This window comes from Numenius arquata, chromosome 1 (assembly GCF_964106895.1).
Source record: "Numenius arquata chromosome 1, bNumArq3.hap1.1, whole genome shotgun sequence".
NCBI lineage: Eukaryota > Metazoa > Chordata > Aves > Charadriiformes > Scolopacidae > Numenius > Numenius arquata.
The window spans coordinates 38,314,439-38,340,101 of record NC_133576.1 but is presented as its reverse complement, the minus strand read 5'-3'; the positions used below and the strand labels follow the sequence as shown (position 1 = coordinate 38,340,101).

The window sequence follows — 25,663 nt, the reverse complement described above, 5'->3', positions numbered from 1 at the left end:
GTCGCTCCTAACTCCTCTACCTCTGGTGTGGGGTATGGGGGCTGTAGTCAGTCTGTAACAGCTCCTCTTTGCCGTTCCTGTCTGTGCACCCTTTTCCCCTCCCACGGGGAGTCCTTCATGAGCTGCTTCAGCATGGGAATCCTCTGTAGGTTACAGTCCACCGGTCCTCCCCGGGCTGCAGTTTCTAGCTCCTCGCTGCAGCTGCCTCCAAGGCACACATCCATCTGCTCTGGCGTGGAGTCCTCCATGGCTGCAGTGTTGAGGTCCAGCATGGTTCTCTCCATGAGCCACAGGGGACAGCATGGTCCAGCATGGTCTCTCCAGGAGCTGCAAGGGATCTATGCTCAGTTGCCTGGAGATCCTCCTCATCTTCGTGCTCGCAGGGCTGTTTCTCACACTTTTCCCCCTCACTCCTGGGCAGCATTTTTAGCTTGCTTACACAGGCTTTCCTCAAGCTGCTACTATCTTGGCTGAGATGCCCTGGATGGGTTTGTTGAAGCCAGCCATGTCCAGCATCAGGCAGGCCTGGCCTCTCCTCAGAGAGACCACATCTGCAGCTCGCCCACCATCTTGATGCCTGCAGCTAGTACAGTGGATGAAGGAGACTGACCGTGAGCTTGTAACTTCAGGAAAGCATCTGTAACTGGTGCAGCTCTTTGTGCTCTTAATTGCGCACCTTATCCAACGTAAAAAGCCAAAGGAGCATTGAAATAATTAAATATGGTTGCAGGTCTATGCCTACATTTATTTTTGTTGCATGCATCCATTTCATCCTCACCCTTTTAAGAGTATCTACGCTCTCAAAACAGCAGCCGGACAGCAGTGAACGACATCTCATTCTAATGGCCTTAAAAATAAATGCTGAGCAGCAGTAATTAACATGATACGGAGTGCTGGAATCTTTCAGCTGAAGTCCCCCCGTTAAGATTCTTCTTGGAAAGTAAACCACTTGTGTCTCTCAGAGTAGCTTGAAAGAACTGCACTTGAAATTCAAGCCACTTCAATAATTAATTCTTTTACTACTCTTGCCAGTGCTGCTCTACTTCACAGCCAGAAGGGAGTGGAAGGCTAAATCCAGTCTGGAACTGTCTTATGCCTAAATAAGGCTGCCCTACAACAGCTCCACTAACACGCGCCCTATAGTCAGTTGCTGGTGTGGCTGAAAAATAAACTCAGCAAGTTTTCAGAAGGATTGGCATACTGATACAGGCAGCTGTGCAAGTGCCACTGCCGACGGCTGTGAGGGTAACAAGAATACATAAGGCTGCCCATTTTCTTAGCAGAAGTTGTTACGAAAAATGCACTGAATGCGAGCAGCTGCTGCTCTAGCACGGAGGAGCCAAGATGTTATTTACGTGAAAGCAAATGTGAAGGACTGTGGAGAAGAGAACTTTACAATTGCAAGTCACTGCAGGACTAGTTTTCTTACCCTTCCAGTGCAAAAAAGGAGTGAGATCTGAGCTCTCAGCCTTGCCAAAATACCACCATAATGTTCCCATCATGCAAAACAACTCCTAGAGTTTTCAAACTGTGGGCTCCCCTGTTGGACATAAAGCAACAGTGGAAAGACAGCTGATGCTGAATTTGTCTCAGCTCTAAGATGTGCAGGAAGGAACATCATCTTATGCTGGGAACCCAGTCCTAAAATACACATGGAAAAGATGATAGCCGAGATAACTATAGTTCAAAATTATGGCTGATGCCTTTAAAGTGAAAGAGTTACTGGCTGAGATGTATAGCACTTGCAGGAAACTAAAAGCAGCGGTCGCTCATCTGTGCCAACAAATAAATTACTTCATAGAAGCTCAGAGCTGTAATTTTGAAACAAAAAAACCTTTATTTATTTAAAAGTAGTGAAAACATTGGAAAAAGTATAATTTAACCATTTGTCAGTGTGTCTAACAAGCATAAAGGATATTCCTGCAGTTGTAGACAGTAGCTCCAACGTTTAGCAACGCGATTTGCAAGTCTCTGCTTTCTTTCAGACCACTCGAGGATGGCTGCACAATCGAGGTGGCTTCTCAGACGAGTTAGTTACAGCAGTCGCTCATAGAACAGGAGATAAGCTTGCGAGCTCAGCACTTTCGATGCAGACACGGCTTGCACGTGGGTATCGCTGATGTGGAACCATTGCCCTTTTACCGGTTCAGTTTCTAAAGCTGTGAAAGGAAGAATTTAGGAGTAAAAGTTATGACAAAGAATTGAAGCAGTCCTATCGCTGTTCTGCAGTAAGAAATAATTTGTAAAATATTTCTAATTATTTACCTTGAGGAGACTGTCCTCGAATGACAAGATCAGAGAGATGGTTGTTCATGCTTCTCATTTTAGCATAAGCAGTGTAGTGCCCAGACCTCATTGTTCCACTGTGTTCAACAACTCCATAGAGAGAGTACAGTACTTTTGTATTCCCTTCAGCCACGTTCTATAAAAGCAAAAGTTTAGGTATGTCAGTCAGGTACTGGGTTTTAAAACCTTTAAAGGTTTTTAAAAAAAATGCAAACAACTTCACCTTTCATCAGCAAACAAAGCAAAGCAAAGAGAAGCTGGTTGTTACAGACTCACGCAAGCACTACAACTATGATCAGCAAAATTACACCGACTCAAGTACAAGTTGCACTTTTAAGTTATCTTGTTTTATCACACAAAATAACTGAAGCTTGACAAGCATTCTACAGAGATTCTGCTAAGCAGCTTGGTTGTGAAAGCCCATTAGAATACAGTAAAGGAGAATCTGATTGTTTTTCCACTTACTTTACATTTAACTGTACAGAAAGGGGCCAAGTCTATCACTTCTGGAAACTTGATATGCCTGTTAACCTTCCGTAGATTAAATCCAGCCTTAAACAGACAAAAGTAGAGGAAAACACCATAATGTTAAAATGTAGCATATTAAAACCATGCTTAGTTACTAAATGTTTCAGGTTAAAGTTTCAACAATACAAAATTAGTTTTACATTACAGAAAATTGGGAAAAAAACTTTTTTTTTTCCTCCAATGCCCAAAGTTTCCCAGCATTACCTCCTTGCCTCCCCTGCTGCACTGGAGCACAAGTTAAGATGACTCTTCAACTCACTCTTACAGTAAGTTAATGGTAGCAAAAGTGGAAAAAGGATCAGCTCTAATGTACTTATGAAACTACGAGGACATCTCTTGCTTCTCAGATACTGTAGTATGCCTGACGATCTAATTTTATGTTGTCAAAACTGATGTAACTTCTACTTCCACCCTATTCAAATAATCTTCCAGTATCAAACCGGAAAAACAAAAGGAGAAGGTGGCAAATGTTATTTCCTTCATCATGTTACAGTCTCTTGGAACAAGCTACACATTTTCATTTCCTCTGCGGAATTGCTTTTCATCTACCTAAAGTCACCTCCCTTATATTTTTTAAGTATTTTGACCAAAATGCGGAACAGTTTTAAATTCAGAAGAGGTAACACTGTCTCCCATCCCCATTCCTTTTCTCTTTCTTGAAAAACTAAAGCTGTAATTTAAAAGTTTTCCTATAATTTGGAAAAAAGGTAAGCCACTTTACTTTGGTGTCTATAAATAAGACTTGAGTTGCATTGCTTTCCATTTATCCCCCTTTTTTTTTCCCCTTCCCTCAGTAAGGCTCAGAATCCTCTTTCCAATTCTACTGACCTATTTGTTACATTCATTTAGTACAGGATCCTATTCTATTTTTACTGAAATGTAAGAGACCATGAACTTCTGTAGTAACAAGAAACAGTTAGTGCTAAAATACTGCTTAAAACAGTAAGCAATAACAACAGTAAGGGAATATATTGCAAATAAGCTCACAAAACAGTGTTTTCCAGGTAACTAATGGAATATTCTTTCAGGAAAACACGCCCCAACTCCTCAAACACCACAAAAACCAACACTGCACACCAATGCCTTCCAAACCCCAGAAAAGAAAAAAAACACCCAAACCAAAACAGTCTTATAGGAAATGAAAATATGCTAACATTAGTTTTAAGTTAAGCTACTACTATGTGTATATATACATATTAAACTGGTATTATATACATACACATTTTTGCAATATCAGCCTGTTACTTACGTGTTGAAACCTCTTCAAGTGAAGAGTTAAAACTGGAGGAGCAAGAGAGATTAGCATCTGCTTTTTGGCATTAGTATAAATGTACTTTTCACCTGCAGAAAAGAAAAACCAGCAACAATTAACATCTAAACAAGTGTTGCAGAAAGAAATTATTTTCACTCGTTACTACTATTTTCACTACTACTGTTATAACATCCTCTACTACAACAACTGAGAAACTGAATGTTCCCCTTTAACATGATGAACAGTGCAAGAGCTGCCATCTTGCATATCCCATATCACAAAAGTAACCGCTCACACCACATCTGAGCAGCGTCAGCACAAGCAGGGTGGATTCCTGCTTGTTCTCTCCAACTCTCATCATCAGAAATCACATTAAAATTGCTTTTAATGGCCTTTTAAGCAAACACCAACATGATTTCCCTATGACTGTCACAGCAGAATTTTCACATTTGAGGAAAGAACAGAAAAGTCACCTGCTAAATAGCCCTATGTCCATCCACGTAATGAATTTTTAGATTGAAATGCCCTTTCCCTACCTCCAAGCCCATACCCACTCCTCTGCTCACTGTTCTTTTTCAGTCCTGCAGTATCCTGTACCTATGCTTGTGAGCCTATTCTGCTCAATTAAGAACTCACTTGTATTAATCTGTGTGAAAGAGGTTCTCATAACCTACCCACTAGGGACACCTCCCCCCCTCACCCACCCAAGCAGCAGACAGGGACATATTTAAAGTTTATTTTAAAAGATAATTTGTCATACTTTTTATATTCTTCTTTGGTCCATAATGTCTTTGTGTACATACATCACAGAGTAGTTTATTGGTCTCAGTAAGTTTTTCATTACGGGTAAATTGAGACAAACAGTGATAGATTGAACCTTCTTCCGGGTTCAGATCTTCCCTGTTCGCGAGCGTACAAAATGCTGTTTCTGGATCTTCAGTCAATACTTCACATGTCTTGACATGAACACTTTGAAGGTCATCTAAGGTACTTGTATCAGCTTCAGCATTGGCACCCAAGTGTAGTTTTGAAAAGTCAGTAGCAAGCTCTTCCTCATCTTCATTTTCACCATCCTCATCTTTCAAAGACAGGTTGTCAAGGCCGTTGACAAAAGTTACAGGAGAATCTAAGCCTTCCATAGGGATATCCCCGAGAGATTCATTTTCTACACACTCCTGTTCTGGCTTTCCTGTATTTTCACGTGTGCTCTGAACTTCCATACTACTTTCCTCTATACTCAGATCTTTCTGAGTTAAGCACTGATCTTTGCAATCACTTGATGATTCCACTTCTTGCTTTGTATCAGGATTTTCAGAGTTAATTTCTGCCTCTGACTCTTGGTTATACTCGACATCTTTTTCTGACTGTTCAGTTGCACAGATATCTGTCAAGTGAAGCACCTTTTCTTGAAGTTTTTGCTGGCGGCGTTGGATCTGCAAATTAGAATCCATAATATGTAAGAATACAAAAAACAGAGCTAATTTAAATGATATTTCGCATTTCTTACCTTTTTTTTTTTAATCAAAATTTTTGTAGCATGCCATAGATGAGAAGGGTGGGAGGGTGAAGACTAATCTATGATTTAATGATCAGAGGTGATCGATTCAACCAATACTGAATTTATCCTCATTCCGTTGTAGTTCCCACTGCTCATTGTTACACAATATCTTCAAAATACAACTAATGGCACCCTATATATCTTACTGATCCTTTCCTGTGCTGGTATTCTAAAGTTTTGAGAATACCCTTGCAGTCAATGACTGGAAAACAGCTGTCTGATACAAACTAATGCTACTTCAGACAGGCAACAAAGTCCAGACAGTAGCTTATTCCTAACATAGCAACTCTTAACAGAGCATGTAATTTCTTAATAGCAAAGATGTAGACACAATTGGTCTTTTCCATTGCGCATTTGAGCGAGGAGAAAAATCTAAGCTGTCTCCTTCTCCGTCTAAACCGAGGAAGCAAGAAGAATTTGTTTTACCAGAAGCTGCAAGTACTTAACTAGTAAAAGTGAAATACTTATCAAAACCAACCTTGGCTTGTTTTTTGGCCTGTTTCTTTGCTTTTTTCTGAAGGTGCTTACTTGTACCAGGGGGTTCATCTCTCTGCTTAAGGTAACAGTCATTGCTTTTATCCTCTTCATCTTCAGATTCCTTTTCTTTGGTTTTTTTAACATTTTTCTCATTTGTAATTTTTACTTTCTACAACAAACAAAAAGCCACAAAACAACCACAGAAATAGAGATGTTACTGTCCTGAGTAACAAAACAGTATTCCAAAGAAAACTGTTGGGATGTTATCTAATTTTTCAGCTCAAGATATAATATTTTAGTGACTGTAACATACAACTAACTCGTTTATGTCACCCTAATGTTTACAAAAGGGGTGTCTCACTCCAGAGGGAGTCCCTGTAAAATAATGACTTGCAGAACGAAACAGTATGAAAAAGTAAGGCTATCAAGGGCTGAATTCTCAACCTGTGAAGGAGCAACATTACCTTTGTCTCTAACAGATGTAAATCTCATTAAATGCACTGAAGACTAACATTTTGCACACGTGAAGAGATTTTCCGTTGAACTGCCTGCCACAGAACTCGTTTGTTTCTGCTAAAATGAAATTTGTTCGTCGCAGAAGACATAATATCCCTTTGGCTGAGGGGGTTTCATTTCAATATTTACTCATTAGCTTTTGTGTGAGCAGTGCTACATAACAAATCTGAAATATTACATATACACATTATCAATATGAAAAACAAAGCAAATCAAGTATTTTGAGTGTCTAGAGATTGATCAAATAAATGAATATTGATCGAATAAGTATTCACATATTATCCTACCAATTTTTATTAACTTTATTCAATAACCTGAATACTATGAGAAGTGTTCTTGCACTCAGTGCAGAAAAATGGATGCAAAAAAAGTAAAATAAATAAAGCATTCAAGCAAACACTAGGCACCCAACACCACCATGGAATTTAGTTCAGTTTTACATCACTGAAGGTGAGTTGGGAAACACGGGTCTTTGCAACTCAGTCTTCTACAATAATGAGACAACATTTGAACATACTAGATTATTCCCTAAGCCCATGTCCTCATTAGAAACATTAACTGACAAAGCAACAAGATCACCAATAGACTACCAGAGATTTTCCAGAGACAATTTATGAGCCACAACTTAGGGAAATGACTCTCGTGAAAGTCTTATTCTCTGTCTTTCAGGGCAAATTTCTAATTCTAACTTTCAAAAGAGACATTTAGAAAGGTGAATAAATTCATTCCCCAATGATTTTATAATAAAGGTGTTTTCATACAAGTAAACAAAAACTAAGCCAAAAAGCAAGCATGTACAATTTCTTACCTGAACATCTAGTACAGGAAGTGACAAATCAAGGAAAGACTCATGAACCAAGGATACCTTTAAATGAAGATTTAAAAGTCCAATTTATTTTTGTTTGGTAGTGGCTGCCTTGCTGTCAATAGGCTTATTTGTACAACAAATGTAAAACACACCGAATCTACCTTCACAAACAGCTAGCCATGACCAAAATCTAGTAGTCATTTTACCACAGAAATAAGAAAGGAATATTTTCACAAATTTTGGTTTTCTAGGGGCCTCGAATGTGAAAGCCCAACTTAGGGCCTATAAGACTGATTCTGCAGTTTGTCATGACATTCACCTAGCCCACTCAATAATACCCTTAATTACTTAATTCTCAGGATGCATTATCCCAGTAGTGCCTTCTTGCTTAACTATTCTCCTGGCAATCCTATGGTCATTCCAGTGTGGGAAAGGGAAAGACCGAATCATCTGATGAAAAAGGAAAGGGCCCCTGGCAGCATACTGCTGGTAGCAGAACAATTAATCCACTCTATAATTTGTATCACTGGAAGGTGTTTATCAGGAATCTGAGAGTAAATTCTTCTGGCAGAAGCAGCTTGCTGTTGCTGACCTCTTTTTCTGGAAGTCTTTTGAAAGGGACTGAAAGATTAGCTTTATAACATAAAGCAAGAACGATTCCAGCCAAACCATGCCCCTCTTGGAAAAGTATGCAGCTAGTCAACTCTTAGAAGCATATTAACTGAAGCAAACCTCTCCAATTTCATTTATCTCTACATATTGTTACTTTGAGGTTCTCCTGCCGATTACATCAAATTATACTCTAGGCTAGTCAAAGCAGGCAGTTTACTTACGGTTCTGCATTCCTCACACATAATTGTACTGGTTAACTCTCCACCAAAGATTCGATCTACAAAACTCTGCATTCCCTTTTTCTTTTCGTATTCTGCAAAATGACGAGGTATACAGTAAAGTTAATAATATTATATATACCGGCAACCATTTAGTTACGGCAAACCAAATAAAACAAAAAGAAGAGAACACAGTATGCAAGATTTATGATGGAACGTGTTGGCCTGTTCTGTTTGCCTCAGGAAGTACAGTAAGATTCTTAAATTAAGATTCTTCCATGTATCAAGGGAACGGGGGCAAAAAACACATTTGCAGAAGACAGTCTGACTGAACCAACACCTTTACCACTTTCTCAACTCAAATGCATTTCCCTTCTTTCTCAGAAACACTGCATCCCAGTAAGAGTTCCTGTTTTCTCTCAGGACTGAACTCAAACTGTCTGACGCTAAAAAGTATGCACCAACCTTTGTCTTTATTGGTGTCCTACAAACAAAACTGATTTCCTCAAGTTATATTTTCAGTGTAGCACATAGTCTGGATTTAAATTTGCTCTTCATCTTCTAATCTAAGTCATGTTGAAAAGTTTAAAAATTCTTCTCTTCATTGGTTTTTTGTTTGGTTTGGGTTTTTTTTTTTTTTATACCACTGCTAAATAACTACGGACTATTAAGACTGAATAAACCATCACATTCATGTGCTAGTATTTTAATTTCTTACATAATATTTGAATGACTAAACACTACCCAAAAATATTTTAACATATAATGGCTATAGAATCAACTCTCTCTTACACTGTTAAGAAGGAAACACCACCAAGTTCAGGAAGACATTTAAATGAGGAGACTAACACTATTGAGCCTTATATTCTAGACATACATATTGAGAGAGATGCATAAAGTTGTACAATTAAACACGTATCTTTTAGTTGATACTATTAGTGTTGTGTTGAGTACTTCAGTGAAACAGAATATTTTAAATTAGCACAACATCAGAAACATGTATTTTACCTTTGATTTTCTTTTTAAGTTCTTCTTCATTTTGTTTGTTAGAATCAGTCAGCGCCTTCAGTATTCCACCACTTATTTGCTGAAATTTTCAAAACAAATACACACTGCAAATTTTCCTAAACTAATTCAGTTATCTAGTTTGTTTTACAAAATGTTTCAGATTGAGGAAAAAGTTTAATCTTCACCAATTAAGAGAATCAATAAAAACAACACCACTGCCAGTACAGACACAAAATAGTTCCTGCAGATACTAAAAAAATAACCAAGAAACAAGCTTGCAACTGTAATGTTGCAATTAGTATGTAAGAAAATCAGTGTAATGGTTAAATACTTTCTGAAATTAAAAATGGCAAAAAACCTCATGGAATTTCCACAAATAAACTCTCAGGCATTTCAGAAATTAAGAAAAAAAGGACATTCTTTAGGGTAACTACACATACTGCAAACCCACTTTTTGTACATCAGTTTTGGACAAGTCAATCTACTTTTGAAGGACAACAGACAATTATATTAAAAGTGTTGAATTAACAAAAGTTCTTTAGAGCAAGCACAACTGAACTACTGAACTGAATCCTATTTGATTTTATTAGAAGAGCATAAACAGTACACTGCTATCCGAAAAGGCAGAAAATATCATTACCTTAGAAACTTAAACAATACATGCAATCTATGTTAGAGATACAGGCCACAAAGAAAGTTATTTCTTTGAACAGTTTTGTTAAATGAAAACAGTAATTGCCACAGTTGCTCCTTCACAACCCCACTGCTTAGAGGCTGCCTGGTTCTACAGCTCTGTTGCTCATCTGCCGCAAGGAAGCGCTATGGGCAGCACAAACCACTCTAGAGGTTGGCATCTCAGAAGAACGTTCTTTCTCCCCTCAGCAGAGGGAAAAGTCTTGGTCTGGGGTATGAAGAAGAAGGGTATGCACAAGTAAGAAATTAGCACTCACTTGGATTTCTTCTGCTCTCATTCCATCAAGTAAGTAACGAAGTAATTCATGACTGTCTTGCTGCTGATAACCTTTAAATCGTATTGCTCTGGTGAACAGAACAATAAAATGTAAAATAAAACTAAACTTAGAGAAAGACAAAGTAAAAAAAAAAATATCATACCAGACACAAAAGGACAAAGCCTCCTGCATGCATGTATGTACATGAAATCAGCAAGTGTCTACATACGGTATTTTCTAAAAATATGAAGCTTGCTAATCAGAATATGTCAATGAATATCTTTCATTTTACTTCTATTAATTTATATTTTGTTCTGTCCTCTTTCAAAACTTGTTAAGTATTACACAAATTTTATATGCCCTGATATAAGTTCAAGAAAAAAAGAGAGAGAAAACTGACCTTTTTAAACAACTAAAATTTTTTTCATACTCACTATGACACACAATTGTACAGATACTCACTTTTTACAAACCTGAGCAAAGAGTTCCTTAGGAGTGACTACCCCTTTTTTCGTCTCCTGCATTTCTGTCAGGAACTGATACATGGCTAGTGTTAAAGGACCTGGTTGATCTAGTTTTATCAGCTGAGGTTCCTGTTTTAAACAAAAGCAACAAAGTTGTTTTGCGTTAATTTGGTTTTTCCTTATCTAAACACTTTGGTTCTTGAAAACATTATTATACAATAGAATACAGAAAATTTTGAAACAGCAGTAAGTTAGCTTGACAAAACCAATCAACACATGGTTTCTCATGAGATGATACCAAAACACTGGGCTAAGAATAATTGGGCTAATAATTATTTATTGCTTAGTTGCAACTCTGGATTTTTTGCTTTTACTAGGAAAAAACATACAATTTCTTAAAATGCACAACCCTTCTTTCCCATCCAAATCTCTAACTACAGTAATAGGTGCATTATTTAAGTTAACACTGAAGACATTATCTCATTTCCCATTTTGCATTTTGACAAGTGACACTATAGCAGAAGTTACACGTTTTCATCCTTTAAATAAATTAATTGTAACATAAGTACTCCTTCGACGATGACGAAGAGTTTTTAATCCCTGCTCTTTCACTTTAAATGAAAGACCTCCGTTGACTTCACAAGCAGCTCGATGGAAGTCAATGGTGAAGTTCCCACTGATTTTACACCTTAATCTTGTTAGTATTTAGCTGAAACAGCTTTAAAAATCCAGAGAAGAGTATTGCTTATTTCTTTAACAGATTGGAAGGGCAGGGAGAAACACTATGAAGGTTGAAGCGTATATACCATGAATAATTCAGGTGACTCAATTTTAACTGTTGTGCCAGGCATTTTAGCTTCTTTAAGCAGCTCCCTCAGGACTGGAGTTTGTGACAAATTCTGTAGAACATAAAAGACAGACATTTGTATCAACCAGATCAGCAGCAATTTATTTTTCCCAAACACAGAACTAGAGTAGTAACTACCACTCCAGAAACTCTAACGCTGTTTAACTGTTAAAGGTACATTCCGTACAGCTAATGGGACTTCCAAACATCCTCTACATGTATGACTAGATTGCAAAAACCTTAAATGTACTATTCTTCTACTTCTTCTATACTGGTATTTTGCCTATTTGCTAGTGTCTGTTTCCAAAAATCAAAAGGTAAAATGCAGTATGCATATTTACTTGTTTTAAATTTAAATTTGATTATGAGATTTTGTGTTTCGGTAAACACCCATGGTCTTGCGTTTTAATCCCTTATAACCTCTTATACTCTAAGAGGTCAGCAAAGGTGATGTGCCGGACTATTTTTTTTTTTTTTTTTTTTTTTACTGAACTAGGAAGTTTGTGTGCTTTATCTATATAAATCAGTGAAACTTGCTGTCCCTCAAAGACAGAGCAGTTTGTTATATCTTCCCTTACAGCAAGTCTGGACCTGCAGCTCCATTTCTTCATGTTTCTTTGGGCCAACACACTATTTTTAGAATGAAACCATCAACCTTGGCAGACAAAAATGACATTCTCATTGAGTCATTGTACAACACTGGGAATGGGGTTGTTGTGGGTTGTTTTCTTTTTCACTTTTGCTATTCAAATTTTTTTTATGAGCAGGAGTAAGTACTGTACCATACCTGCATCACTGCATTAAAGAAACATGTATTCCCCAAGTTACTAAGTCCTTTCACAGCCACTTCCAAGTTAGTACTTGAATGGGAATTCTCTTCTGTAAGTGAGACTTCTTTTTCGTGCTCATTTTTGCTGTCTTTTTCTACTTTTTTATTTTCAAATTCTTTGTTCTCTTGTTGTTTTTCTACTGAAATAATGAAAAAAACCATACCACATTAATCCAGTAACAGGGAATGTGTCACAAAAAAGTAAGAGGCAGCAGCAAACTGCAATGTTTAAAACTTAAACGTGATAATTAATTCTGTAATTGTATAAATGTGCATAAATGTAAACCTACTTGTTTAGGTTCTTAAAGTGCCTAGGAAACAGGAGTCAAAAAAGAAACAAAACAAACAAACAAACACGTGTCAAGAAACCCCTGAAATACCATTTCAGATCAGCATAGAATTTAAACATGCCACTTGGCCCACAAGCCATTCACGCTGACAATCTCTGAAACTCTGCATGCGTTATCTGAAATTTCATTCCTGTTGCAAAATCACCTACGTTACGGCTTTATAAAGCATCCAGCAAGATGGCATCTGAGATAATATCCCTTTTGACATGGCACTATTGCCTGAAATGAAGTGCTGGAATGTTTATATTCTTAAAGACATGTTAAATATATTTTCCCCAAAATTACTTCAGCGTATAGCTCAAGATTTCAATGACCTGTTTAATAAAAACATAAGAGAATTCCAGGCAATTTTCAGAATAATGCTCACACTGGTTCTGCCAGTTTGGCAGTCTACTATTGATAAGGTTTCTGATAAGTAGTGCTGTGAGCCAAGATTAACTTTAAAATCAAGTAATGCCAGCTCAGAGAAAGCAAGGAAAACAGATAATACAATCTTTGCAGATGAACAAGAAACAGATGGACGGACAACAATAGATGGAACACACAACTGCATACAGGTATTCATTTGTTTTTCAGTCCACACCCAAGAAGAAAATTCTGGCAATCAATATGAAGTTGAAATACTAGATGCAGAGAACTACGTACCTGGGAAATACTGACCAAAACCACTCAAAGGTTCTGGTCCCTGGGGGAAAACCTCAGCTGCTTCCTGAACAAATATTCAGAGATAGCTACTTGGCATTGCTGGATGGTCGTGATCTATTTCCCAAGGGGCTATAACTTCAACCAAATGGAGGATGGTGTTGGAATTTTTGATAGCCATGAATTATACCATTTATGTTGATAAGCAAATTCTTCCAAATTTTCCAGTGGAAACGTTTTGTACAAAACCAGTTTTGCCAGTGTGTAAACTGGAGTTTTTTGCTGCATTCATTTCCTTTTAAACCACGTTCTGCAGACAGACTGCAGGATGAACATGCTGTTTTACAGAGTTTTGAATGTACTGCAGCTACCTATACTAAATGTTCAGACCCAGCAGACAAATCTTTTTGTATACTCCTTCCATTAGGAAATGTGCTGCAACAGCTGGAGACTTAGTCATTCCAGCTGATACATTCATAAATACCTACCAAAATACTTTTAAAAAAATCAAATCAAATTATCATTAAGCAATGACAATTTTCTTCCTTCAGACCTCAAGACACAGGAAAACACAGCACGTCTAAGTACTGAAAGACAATTCCTTACTCTTAGAGCAACCAAAAGTCACATTTTAAGAAAAAATAAAGTCACAGTAAAATTCTACTTTTTTTTCCCTTCTATTCCTATATTTCTGGTCTGTAAAAGTTTAGAGGACACTGAGCAAAATCTTCGTTCAATTAGGTTAATGGGATAGGATGTTACTTGTTATCAGAATTCTGACAAAGGAAAAAAAAAAAAGAAATTAGCCTCAGTACTTAAATCTAATTTAGTGTATATTCTTGGTTTACAGTACTGTCTCCTACATTTAAGAGGCTTTCTTATTTACTGTAGACATACTAAAGTTACTTACCTGTACGTGATGAGTCAGTATAAACTTGTTTTCTAACATAATCCACAGTCTGACCCAATCGGGTTGAAGTTTTATACAGGACTTCATTATCGCATATGTAGCACCTGTCTCCGCCCCCCCAAAAAGAAAAACAATTAATCTTATTTTTTTTCTATTGTTTAAAGAAAACCTAGCCTATTTGCTTGTTTGATACAATTAATTACAAAAAGTTATAGAAGTACAAGATTTATTTTAAGATTTAGAAGTCTTAGAGAAGAGTTCCATCCATTTCTAATCAAGAAAATAAAAAGTTTAAAAATTATCTTTACTAAATGATTTCAGCAACTGGAGTTTTCAGTTTACAAATATAAATTAGACCCGTAAAAGATGTGCTTAGAAACCTAGTCTGCAAGAAAAATAAACACAGACAAAATTTTAACAAAAAATCAAGAAACTAAGCTATCAGGCCCTAAAGGAAATGACTTACGAATGTTATGACATGGAAAAATATTTTGACTATTCTAGTCAAGCAAGTATTCGTTATGTTTAACTTGTATCGGAAAGAAATCAGTGCTATCCATTAGTCCTGCATGCTTGTGTTCTGATATAAAGCTATATCTTCTTTGTTCTATATCTTCTATATATCTTCTTCTGTTGCTGATATAAAGCTATTTGTCTCTTTATGAGCAAAGAACTGTGTCATTAGGCCACTAATCTGTTCTAAACAAAATTGTGTCAGAAGCTGCAGTGACAAAGGCTCAAATAAGAGTAAAATTCTGCCAGAACACATACAGCCGAGGGAGAGTTTTATGTGCTGATTTCATAGCTCTGCCCAATCAGCTCTTTGAAGAGGTGACAAAAGGTATTGAAGAGAATGCAAATACTTCTGCACTTTGAAACACACCGATTACAGTTCTTAGGCACAAACGCATTTAGCAGATTTCAGGATCACCATAAGTCAGACTCTGTTTTCGGACATTAAAAGCAGCAGAAGTCTACAGGAAAGTGCTTCCCTAAATCTCTATCATCCCTGGAATTAGCTACAATTTTCACATTTCTTCATGTCTCACTGAAAAAACTGGCTCAACCTTTGGATCTCTTAAGAATGCATTTATTGTGTGTTTGGTTAATTACAAAAATAGGCATTCTCACTCCTGGAATAACAAATGACAGTTACTTCCATGGGCAATTTTTAACATCATAAACTTTCATTCATCAAAAATTTTTTATAGGAAGCCTTGGAAGAATCAAGGGACCGGAAATAAGTATTTTCAATGATGTCTATTTGATCAGTGGGGCAAAAACATTAAGCAGATCCAACTGGTAAGCCATACCAGTACTGAAAATACATACACTAGCACTTGTTGTAATCCCAGAAGAGTAGACCTTAATGAATTACTAGAACTCTCCTCTTTCTCTCCACATTCAAAACGTTTTCTTTTAACCATTTGCAGGTACTATTCAAGTCCAATTTCAACCACATATGCATGCACACTATAGAGAAATTTATTCATACATTCATAGCATTAATAAATTCTGATAAAAAAGGCTTTTGCTTTTATGTACTAAGTCCACTGTGAAATAAAGGTCTTGATTGTAGGTTTGATTTGTAACAATAATTTATACCCAATATATCAATCTCTGAATAATTTCTTGTGCAAATTTGTACAACCAAGAAATCCTTGGAGGAAGCAGAATATCTTACTTAGGCAGCTTCCTCTCATTTGCAAGTACTTTGATTTAAAAACTACGTAAGTTTTACAACAGAGGAAATAAAGCCCTTTAAAATCATAATTTTAAAACTTATTTAAAAATCACAAAATAAGTTCACTAATTAGTAATATATATTATTAATGTCCATTTCTACTCTAGAGTTCAATAAAAATACTTACCAGTGCATATAAAAGTACTAAATATGATCAAGTAAATAGGTAATGTTATATAGAATTAACATAACGACAAATAATTTTTGGAAAAGGTAACAAAGCAAAATGAAAACTCTTTATGTAAGGCACAGTATTTCTCTATGGCACAGTTTGGAAAATTAAAGCTTCCCCTTATACAGAAACATGCTATTCCTTTTAAGAATATCCCTTTCAGGAGAATTCCTTTTAAGAGAAGGAAGAACTACCAGGGAGACAGAATTTGTATTGACTGATCCAGCAGCATCTTGTAATTCTACAGTTGTGCTTCTTAAGTATTAAGAAGTCATACTTATTAGGAAAATAAAACTAATTAAGTTTGTCACTAACTGTGCATCAGAAGAAAGTAGCTTCTATCAAGTTAAGAAAGTTAAAATTTAGACCTATGTAATGACATACGTTTCTACACGTCAGTATTCTGACCAAGTAAAAGCAATAAAACATGAAGTCAACAGCATTTACTAGTTGATCAATTTCAATGTCAATTATGAAAACTTTCTAGTTATAAATTTTACAAGTAATATTTATTCAGCAAATCTCAAAGATTGCTGGGAATTTTGTGTGTGGAAATGCTTTATAAATTTCTAGAGATAAGTCCTAGAAATTATAAAGAAAAGAACACGCAAATCATATCCCAGTCTCTGCTGCCCTCTAGCTATGTCTTATAACTGTTGCCTGACAAACTCACCACACACTCCAGTTGTCCAAACTGAGAACCAAACAATGAGGAACTGATCTCGGCGTCGTATAATGCTTTAAGGCATGCTGTTCTTGAGAATTTCTGCCACAGCCCTATAATGTTGATAACCAGAAGTGTCACAAAATCCAGTTGACTATCAATGAAACATACATAAAGTCAGAGTATAAACAAAGTATTAAAATGAAAACTGATTATGTTAAACTAATTAGGATGAACAGATGGGTCTCTACTTCAAGCCACTTACTTCTGCAGAGACACAAGTAACTTACTGGGTGCAGAAAAACTATAGAAGTGGCTTGGGGACTGAATATCTAATTTACAAATTCCAGTTTGAACAGCTTGAAGAACAAAGCAGAAAAATACCAAAAACCCCTTCAGCGTGCAGAGTTCTAAGTTTAATAAACTAATGTTAGCACAAGATCTTATTGTAAAAATCAAAAATTAGGAGCATTAACAGAAATTTATTTTCTTAGCAAAATAATTTGGACTTTTTAGGAACATAAGTTCTCAAGATGGTGTTTTAGCCTTAAGTCTGCTAAATGCTTTTGTGCCAAGCTTCTAAGCACTTCATTTGCAATTCAAAGCAGACAATTTTTATCACAATAAAGTATATCAAATCATTTATGTTGCACCACCTTTGAAATACAAAAAGAGAGAATATAAAAGTTTAATTAGAAGCTATCTTGTTCCACTGTATTATGACACACTGGAAGATATTAAGACAAATTAACAACAAAACAACAGATACCCTATGGCCACATTTTAGACATAACCATATTGAAGGGCTTTCGTCAGTCTCCTCCTCAGACTTCTCTTGTGTCTTATTGTCTGCCTTGCAGTCCTGACAAACGTGCCATTCCACATTCACCAGTGCCTTTTTCAGATGGCCTTGTTCCAGTCCTTTACGAATATGCTTGCACGGAGGTTCTACAAAACAGAAAGCACAAGAAGGATGTAGGCATCATAAAAAATGCAAATGTCTCTAGGCTTCAAAGACACAGGCAGCAATCCAGAAGCTAGGATAGCCTTTCTAGAGCCAAAGAAACATTGACAATTTAGCAGATGTATCAGAAAGGAACCCTCTGTTACCCCCATTCAGACTCTGGGGATATTCTTGCTGCATCCTAAACTACTGCATTACTAAAAAAAAAAAACCCAAACCCAAAAACCTCGCTGTATCACTCAAATCTACATCTAGTCAGAAGAGTGGACAAAAATCTTTGGATACAAACCTACCTACTGTGCCAGGCTATGGGATTCTATTATTGTGGCGTTATGATAACCACACCTCCCAGGGAGCTGCCACAGCCCACTGCCACGGTTCCCAGTCACCAAGGCAGCACCTGGCTGGCCTATAAAAGTGGAGATTATGGAGGTTATGCTTCCAGTTGAGCTGCCTCAGTAAATTATGCTGCGGACTACGGTAAAAAAAGAATGGCGGAGTCATCCAACCCATACTGTTATCACTTTGCACTACAATACTACACTGTACCTGGAGCTGCATCTTCTGGGCCTGGTGTGAACTCCATCTATTTTACCAAACTCTGATAAGAATTGTTACACCAAGAATAGGCATCTGTTGCTAAGAGCTACTATCAGGAGTATAAGTATCTAACTTATTTTTTGTTTCATCTTTAAGGTTATTGGCTATACTGTCACTTGAGTGAAGAGAAGCTGCCTGTAAGCTTAAGTCATGTACAGAGAAATTGCAATTGACAGACAATGCATATGCAAACAGATTCAAGTTCTTCCAAATAAAAAAATGAGGAACATATTTAATTTTTTTCCTTTACCCCAGAAGTCAAAAAGTACAGAGTAAACAAACCCATGCTAAAACAAAAAAGCGTATGTACCTAATACGCTTTTAAAAAAATAAATCACATTTCTGTGAAACCATTATTGAGAATTACATAGCTGTTTACATAACTCAACTGTCTTAAATCCTTTGCTACAAAGGTATTTTTATTGCACAGATAGCATAACAGCTCTGAATCTTTGTTGAGGACCATATGCAAGATTACAGCCTCAAGAAAGCAAACTTTTCTCAGCATGAGCCGAAACTGGTGAGAAGTTTTGTACCTATGGTTCTGTTTCTGTACAAGATCACAGGATTTTACCACAGTACAAACACTAGCCAATAAGTGCCAAATACAGATACTTAGATGCATTCTTTAAACCTTTTTAAAACACACAAGCTTCATCTACAACTTCAAAACTGCCTTTTTAAAAAAAAATATTTTGTATATTGGCCACTACTATACAGTGAGATTATTCACAATGATCAGTCCTAGTTTATATTTGGGGCTTTACAGGACTGTAAAGAGGCTAGCTTATTTTTAGCCAAAGACGTCAGATGCCATTAGCAATTGCATCATAACTGTTCTTTTTTTTTTCTGGAGAAAAATGAAGAACAGTCATAGCAGACATTGATCTTGACTCCGGGAAGGAAAAAAAAAAAAAAAAAAAAAAGAGAAAGTCTTGGCTAAAACTGTAACTGCTCTCTCTCCCAGCTTAATTAGCATGGCTCAACACGTTTCCCCAGTGAGGATCAACAAAAAAGATGGGCAAGACACTACCTGTGACCTTGCAGACAAGGCAGTAGAAGAGAATGCTACACAGCACAAGCAGTAACAAGAGCTAGAATAACCAGGGTAAACAAGACAACAAATAAAATAGCAACACAGGGGTGAGACCCAGTAGAGCTAGAAGGATAACAGTAACAGTTTGGGATTTTCTCTAAAGGAACAGAAGGCAAGGAAGAGAAAGAAGTTTTAACCAAAAAGCACTATGACTAGAGAGCTGTGTCCAGGGCCAGAAGTAAGTTAGTTGCTAGTGTAAAGACAAAAGGTTTCAGAGAAATATCTTCATCGCAATCTCTTTTGCTGAAGCAAGAATCTTCTGCAACAAAAGCTTAATTAGGAAAATGCTACTTAAACCTACCATGACAAGTTTAGCAGCTGACTCTATAAACCTTTTATACTCTGAGGAATTTTAGATGATTCAATATGATCTGTGTATCAGTAAAGAACAGTGTGTCTGAGTTTCTTGAAAACCAGAAAATAATCCTGGTTTTCTAGACAGGATTACTATTTTATAGCATACTTAGAAAAGTAGCAACACTAATGCTTCTTGGTAGACTTCAGTTTCAATTATACAAATCCTCACTTTTTAAATGAGACTTCAAAGCCAGTGACTAGTGTAAAGGCCTTCTAATAATAATGAGTTTTCAAGCCCTCTTTGAGGTTAAAACAAACATTAGGACCACAGACTTCTCTGAGAAAACATACCTAGCGTATCTGGAGACTCATCAGACTGTGCAGTTTTGCCTTTGATGCGTTTCTTCCCCATGTTTGTAGTCTTTTTTTTTTTTCCCACATGAAGTAATTTTTCTTACATGAAACAGTGACCTAGCAAAGAAAAAGAGTAAATTAGAAACCAGGTTTTTGTTTTACTTGTTCATTGCTAAACTGTAAGTTATTTCTATGGCTAAGGTGTCCCTTCAGCTGAATTAACTTGTTTTAATTGGACAATTTCAAAAGAAAATAAATTAATTATACTTTAAGACAAAACTGTTGTTGAAGCAAGATCACAGTGTAAATTATAAAAACCAAGTGATTTAAAACCTTAAATCAAAAGCATTGCACAAGAGAACAAGATGGGAAACTTAAGTATCAAAAGTTCCTATAAATCTTTAGGACTTGTACTTTAACTAACTATTAACACAGGGATTTTACGAAGAAGAATTGGGTTTGTCCCAATTAAATCTTCAAGGTTTTTGCGATTACAATCTTCCAGTTTTCTTTACCACAAATTCCTTGTATCTTTGATGAAGTCTGATACAGGCAAACACTCTAACATATCTGAAGATACACAGACAATGGGAGTTCAGATTTTTCTGGTTCTTCACTGGGGGAGATTTATCATTGTTTTCCCAACATATCAAGCAAATAACTCAGACAGGACCTGTTATTTGGTATGCCTTAAACCCTTCTAGACAGGGTTGATCTACCACTACAAAATTGTAAGCCAAGTGCTTGCCTCCAAAAAGTTGGCTACTGCACATATGGTAGGACATTTTTAGCTTCTGGGCTGTAGCCCCTGTAAGACCCTGTGCCTTACCTCACAGAAGAACATTCAAAAAGATCAGGTAAACTTAAAAACTGACACATGCTATACAATGGAAACATGCAAGCTAAAAGGGTTCAAAATCAAGTCTCTGCAGCCTTATGCAGTCTTTGCAGGCTAGCCTAACCCTGTTGCCCACTCTTCCCATAAACACGTTAGCACAGCACTAAATCTGACTTGTAAAATCCGCCCTTTCAAAACCATTTCTTAAGCTTGTACTCAGCAGCACACCTGCCCCGGAGAACAGCTGCCTGCCCGGAGCTGTCACAGCTGAAAAACGAAGCCAGCTCAAGAGAATCAGAAACTAAGTCAGGAAGTGTTTAGGCACGATACCCATTGAGGGCTTTTTGTATGACAAATCTTTTCAAAGCATGATTTTTTAGGGCGAATCACCCAGTTGTTAAATGACAGACTACCCAGTTGGTAAGTGGTAGCCACTTCATCGAGAACTGAATTACCAACTTTTTGAACTTAGCATGCCATTTGTTCAGAGAAAGAAACAACAGTTCATCCAACAGACTCCTAACAGCATACTTTTCAGCAAAAAAGCTACATTAGATCTTATACGAACAACTCTAAGCCGTTAAAATCCATCCCCAACTGACTGTACTCCTGCCAGGGGGACAGGACAGCAGCAACACCTTAACTTGACCCTCCCCACTGCTGGCCAGACCTGTCTGACAGGCTCTTCACCAGCCTTTTCCGCGGGACAGGACGCACGAGGGAAAGCGCTGCAAACCTAAAGCAATAAAACAGTGGTGTGTTTTAGTCATTTCTCATTATTATTTTTAACAAGAGCGGTCTGCAAACGACGAACAGTGCACCTGCACCAGTTGGAAACTCGAGGGGAAAAACACAATACCCCCACAGAGGCTCGCCTGGGAAACCGGCGGGGTGAGGGGGCGCCCCTCTCAGGCGGCGGGGCCGAGCCCCGAAGTCTCCGCTGGACACCCGTCGCCAGCGGGGAACCGACACTCCCTGTCCCGAGGACAGCGGCCGGGATCAGGTGCGCCCCAGGACTCGGTACAACCCGGCTGGGCGCCCGTCCCGTCCCGTCCCGTCCCGTCCCGTCCCGTCCCGTCCCGTCCCGTCGCCTCACTCACCCCAGCCCGGGCCGCGCCACCCGCGTGCTCACCTCCACCGCGCACCCCACGGCACTTGTACCGCCCTGCCTGCTTCCTATTGGCCCGTGCCCGCCTCCCGTGCCTTGGCTGACATGCACCGCAGCCAATAGGGAAAGCCGAGTGCCCCAACCGGAGCGGAGGCTGCGGCGCGGCGGCGGAGTGAGTCCCAGGGCGGAGGAGGCGGGCGGCCGGGGCGGTAGGACCGCGATGGCGGGAGCCGAGGTGGGGGCGGGGGGGCGGCCCTCACCTGCCAGTGCCGCGGGGCGAACAGCTTGTTGGCGCATGGCTCCGTCTGGGGGGCAACCCGACAGCTTCACCTCATTCCCGGAGCTGTTGAAGCGACAGTTACCGGCTGCCATGCGAGCTTCCGGCGCGTTGCATTGTGGGGCCGTGAGGATACGGCCGGGAAGGGCGGCCGAGGGAACGGGGACGCGTATCGGCGCATGCGCGGCCACCTCCCCCACCCCCCACCCCGCCCTGCGCTTGTCCCACGGGGGTGGCGGTGGGCGCCCGGTGTGGGGAGCTGCAGCCGAGCCGCCCCCCATAAGTGCGGCCTAATGAGAGAGAAAGGGTTGTCAAGCGTTGGAACAGGCTGCCCAGGGAAGTGGTGGAATCACCGTCCCTGGAGGTATTTAAAAGGCAGGTAGACACGGTGCTGAAGGACACGGTTTAGTGGTGGACTTGGCACTTAACAGTTGGGCTCGATGATCTTAAAGGTTCCTTCCAGCCTAGACGATTCTATCATTTGGTGGCACACCACCACGTCCCTGTCCCATCTCAGGGCGATGGTAACCTCATGGGCTGTCACGGAGTATCTCCATGCTTCCAGCTGCGCAGCGTACATAATTTAATTTTGATGGACGTGGTTATAAGGATTAATATGATTTACATGGGGGTAGTTAATGAACTTCGTTCCATATTCAAGTCCTGGTTTTCTTCCCCAATTTCTTCTTTGCTTAGGAAACAACAGAAATGACTAATCGAGAAGAAGCTGAGATACAAATTTCAGAATTAGATTTACTCTCCAGCATGTTTCCTTATGAGGAAGAGTTCATTGTGACTGACCAGGTGGCTCTAGCAGAACTAAAGCACTATGTTGAAAATGAGTCTGCAGAGATGCCATCTTCGAAAGTTCAGTTTATACTGAATGTTAAGCCAGAGGTTTCCAATACCTCTATGGTACAGTAAACACCTTATTTATTTATTTATTTATTTATTTTTATTTTGTGGTATTTTAGGGCTTACCTGAACTGAACATTTGTTCATTTGCTTTTAGGTGGAATTTGCTATGGCCTGTGCCTTACCATTTAAATATCCAACTGTTCTACCAGAAATTACTGTGAGGTATGGCATTAAAAGTACAGCTAATAAAAACATTTAGAATCTATGGTGTACTACATAAATACAGTTATTAGAGGAAAAAACCAGTTCTTTTTTGATGTTTACTGTCAAATTAAGCCAGATGGACAAAAATGTTGAAGAAAAAGGTCTCCAAGGTTATGATTTCTCTGGTGTCCTCAGCAAGTAAGAAAAATGGGAAACCTGTGGAAGAGTGCCATCTTCTGTACAGAAGGGTTACATGCAGATACTCTTAGGTCTGATGCTCAAGAAGAGAGAAACTTGTCCATTTTGACAGGGCTTAATACTAACTAAAGAAGTGAAAAGTTAGTCAATGGTCTTATTCTTCCCTTGTCAAAATGCTGTTACTCCCAGGTTTCTGTTATTTTTCGTTGGAAGATTTCTGTTTAAAGAAGTAGCCTTACATATTACAGGAAATTAGTTCAGTCACTGTACTTACTTTTCAAGTACCTTTTTCTTGATTTTAATTTACAGATTCTTAGTACTATATATGAGCTCAAGAGTTAGCACACCAATTAAATAGCAATGAAGACATTTTCATAGCTAATATGACTTAAGTATCGATAGCAAGTGCATACCATCTAAATATGGCCTGATTTTTTGACAGCTTGAAGTAAAACTGTTTTTCAAACATGCTAAATTGTAAGCATATTACAACTGCATTTATATTTTTCTTTTTCTTTAGGTCTTCATTATTAAGCCGCTCTCAGCAGATTCACCTGAACTCTGACCTAAAAGCATATTTGATGCAAAACTGCAGTGGTGAGCCCTGCATGTTGAGTGCAAGGGAATGGGTGAAAGACCATGCAGCTGCTTACATTGACAAAGAGCTTTCTTCTTCCTCAGTGACAACATCAAATGCCATGCAGTCAGAAGACACCGTGTTCACTCGATTGTGGATCTATAGTCATCACATTTACAACAAACAAAAAAGAAAGAATATTATTGACTGGGCCAAGGAACTTTCTCTGTCAGGGTTTTGCATGCCAGGGAAACCAGGTGTTGTTTGTGTAGAAGGTCTACAAAGTAGTTGTGAAGAGTTCTGGTCAAGGTTAGTTTTTCTTTGTACTTAAATGCCATTAGTAGTTAGAATATTGCATGTTTCACGTTGTCTGTGTGGCCAGAAGATGTGAAATCCAACCACCTTCCAACCTATAAAAGTCTGCAAAGTATTTGTGTTTGTCCTAACATATTTGCAACTCTGAATATCCACTGTACTCTTGGTTCAGCAATCAAAGCTACTAGTAATGCATGGTGCACATTCATTTCTGTTTTACCTTCCTCTGTATTTCAGTTGTATAGCGATGGACTGCAGTACCCCAGTCGCGTTAGATACCGTATGCTGTTATATCGCTTTACATTCCTGTCTTATTCTGCTCCCATCATTTAAACTTCTGGATGGTGCAGACTAAATGAACATTGCTGTTTGATTATAACCACTAAGAGAGTATGAGAATATGAGAATTCTTAGCACACACAAGGCAGAAGTGAGCACTGAAATTGAAACCACATCTTCTTCAATTATTTTGTGAGGGATAGCATTGAGGTTTTTGAATCCTGGGGAGATATAAAGAAACCAGCTCCTGCTTATGGGAATGTTTATGCGTAAGTAGTATTTCTATGACCAGCTAGGGATCCATTATCTCTGTCAGCATATATGTACAAATGGAATTTATTGGCTTCTGTGATAATAGCTATTTGATAGTATTTTCTAAAAACAGTTTTTATTTTATAGATTCATATTTCTCCAATTGCTTTCAGAGTAAGAAAGTTAACGTGGAAAAGAATTCTCATTCGGCACAGAGAAGACATTTCTTTGGAAGGTGGAGGGCATGCTGAGATTCAGCAACAAAGGAAGTTCCCCACTTTGGAAGAAAAATGTTTCGATGCACATGGTTCCAGAGGAAATCATATGGATTTGGGGCAGCTATATCGTTTTTTAGAAGAAAAAGGATGTGCTGACATTTTTCAAATGTACTTTGGGGTTGAAGGGCATTGAAGGAATTGAAGACCACCACAGGTCCAAGTGCCTACGCTTGTAAGTTGATCCTCGTAACAGATTCCTTAGCTGTTCTGCCACAGCTGATCAGAGAGGGAATTAATAATTCATGGTTTATGTGATGAATCCAGTTTTCAATGAAAACAAGTATCTAGTGAAATCCTGAATAATGAAAATGACTAAATGAATGCTTTATACAC

General features: G+C 38.3%; 2 protein-coding genes across 3 annotated transcripts; one reads left to right on the top strand and one right to left on the bottom strand.

Moving 5' to 3' along the window:
- Positions 1–1,813: 1,813 nt before the first annotated feature.
- On the bottom strand, positions 1,814–22,487 carry USP16 (ubiquitin specific peptidase 16). Of its 2 annotated transcripts, none has more exons than XM_074159877.1 (18): positions 22,353–22,487; positions 20,144–20,263; positions 17,605–17,783; positions 16,845–16,948; positions 14,256–14,359; positions 12,312–12,493; positions 11,484–11,576; positions 10,676–10,806; positions 10,214–10,301; positions 9,264–9,342; positions 8,259–8,350; positions 7,426–7,482; positions 6,103–6,270; positions 4,827–5,499; positions 4,064–4,155; positions 2,752–2,838; positions 2,266–2,422; positions 1,814–2,159 (listed from the first exon to the last, which is right to left on the bottom strand). In XM_074159877.1, exons 2-18 carry the CDS (start codon positions 20,202–20,204, stop codon positions 2,035–2,037), a joined length of 2,472 nt encoding a protein of 823 aa, XP_074015978.1. In that variant the 5' UTR covers positions 20,205–20,263; positions 22,353–22,487; the 3' UTR covers positions 1,814–2,034. The 2 variants fall into 2 exon arrangements, with proteins under 2 accessions (XP_074015978.1, XP_074015986.1); XM_074159885.1 differs by lacking the exon at positions 22,353–22,487 and adding an exon at positions 22,085–22,135.
- RWDD2B (RWD domain containing 2B) lies at positions 22,252–25,663 on the top strand. The gene is made up of 5 exons (XM_074159897.1): positions 22,252–22,301; positions 23,066–23,284; positions 23,382–23,449; positions 24,150–24,515; positions 25,226–25,663. Exons 2-5 carry the CDS (start codon positions 23,078–23,080, stop codon positions 25,461–25,463), a joined length of 879 nt encoding a protein of 292 aa, XP_074015998.1. The 5' UTR covers positions 22,252–22,301; positions 23,066–23,077; the 3' UTR covers positions 25,464–25,663.

What these genes read in the sequence shown, in the direction of transcription:
- USP16 (XM_074159877.1), bottom strand. Translation starts at nt 20,204, where the DNA reads ATGGGGAAGAAACGCATCAAAGGCAAAACTGCACAGTCTGATGAGTCT. An exon ending in TACTGACTCATCACGTACAG is followed by an intron (nt 12,494 to 14,255) that starts GTAAGTAACTTT and finishes TCATTATTTCAG; the next exon opens with TAGAAAAACAACAAGAGAAC. An exon ending in TGTGTGAGGAATGCAGAACC is followed by an intron (nt 7,483 to 8,258) that starts GTAAGTAAACTG and finishes CTTCATTTAAAG; the next exon opens with GTATCCTTGGTTCATGAGTC.
- RWDD2B (XM_074159897.1), top strand. Translation starts at nt 23,078, where the DNA reads ATGACTAATCGAGAAGAAGCTGAGATACAAATTTCAGAATTAGATTTA. An exon ending in AGGTTTCCAATACCTCTATG is followed by an intron (nt 23,285 to 23,381) that starts GTACAGTAAACA and finishes ATTTGCTTTTAG; the next exon opens with GTGGAATTTGCTATGGCCTG. An exon ending in TGTGAAGAGTTCTGGTCAAG is followed by an intron (nt 24,516 to 25,225) that starts GTTAGTTTTTCT and finishes AATTGCTTTCAG; the next exon opens with AGTAAGAAAGTTAACGTGGA.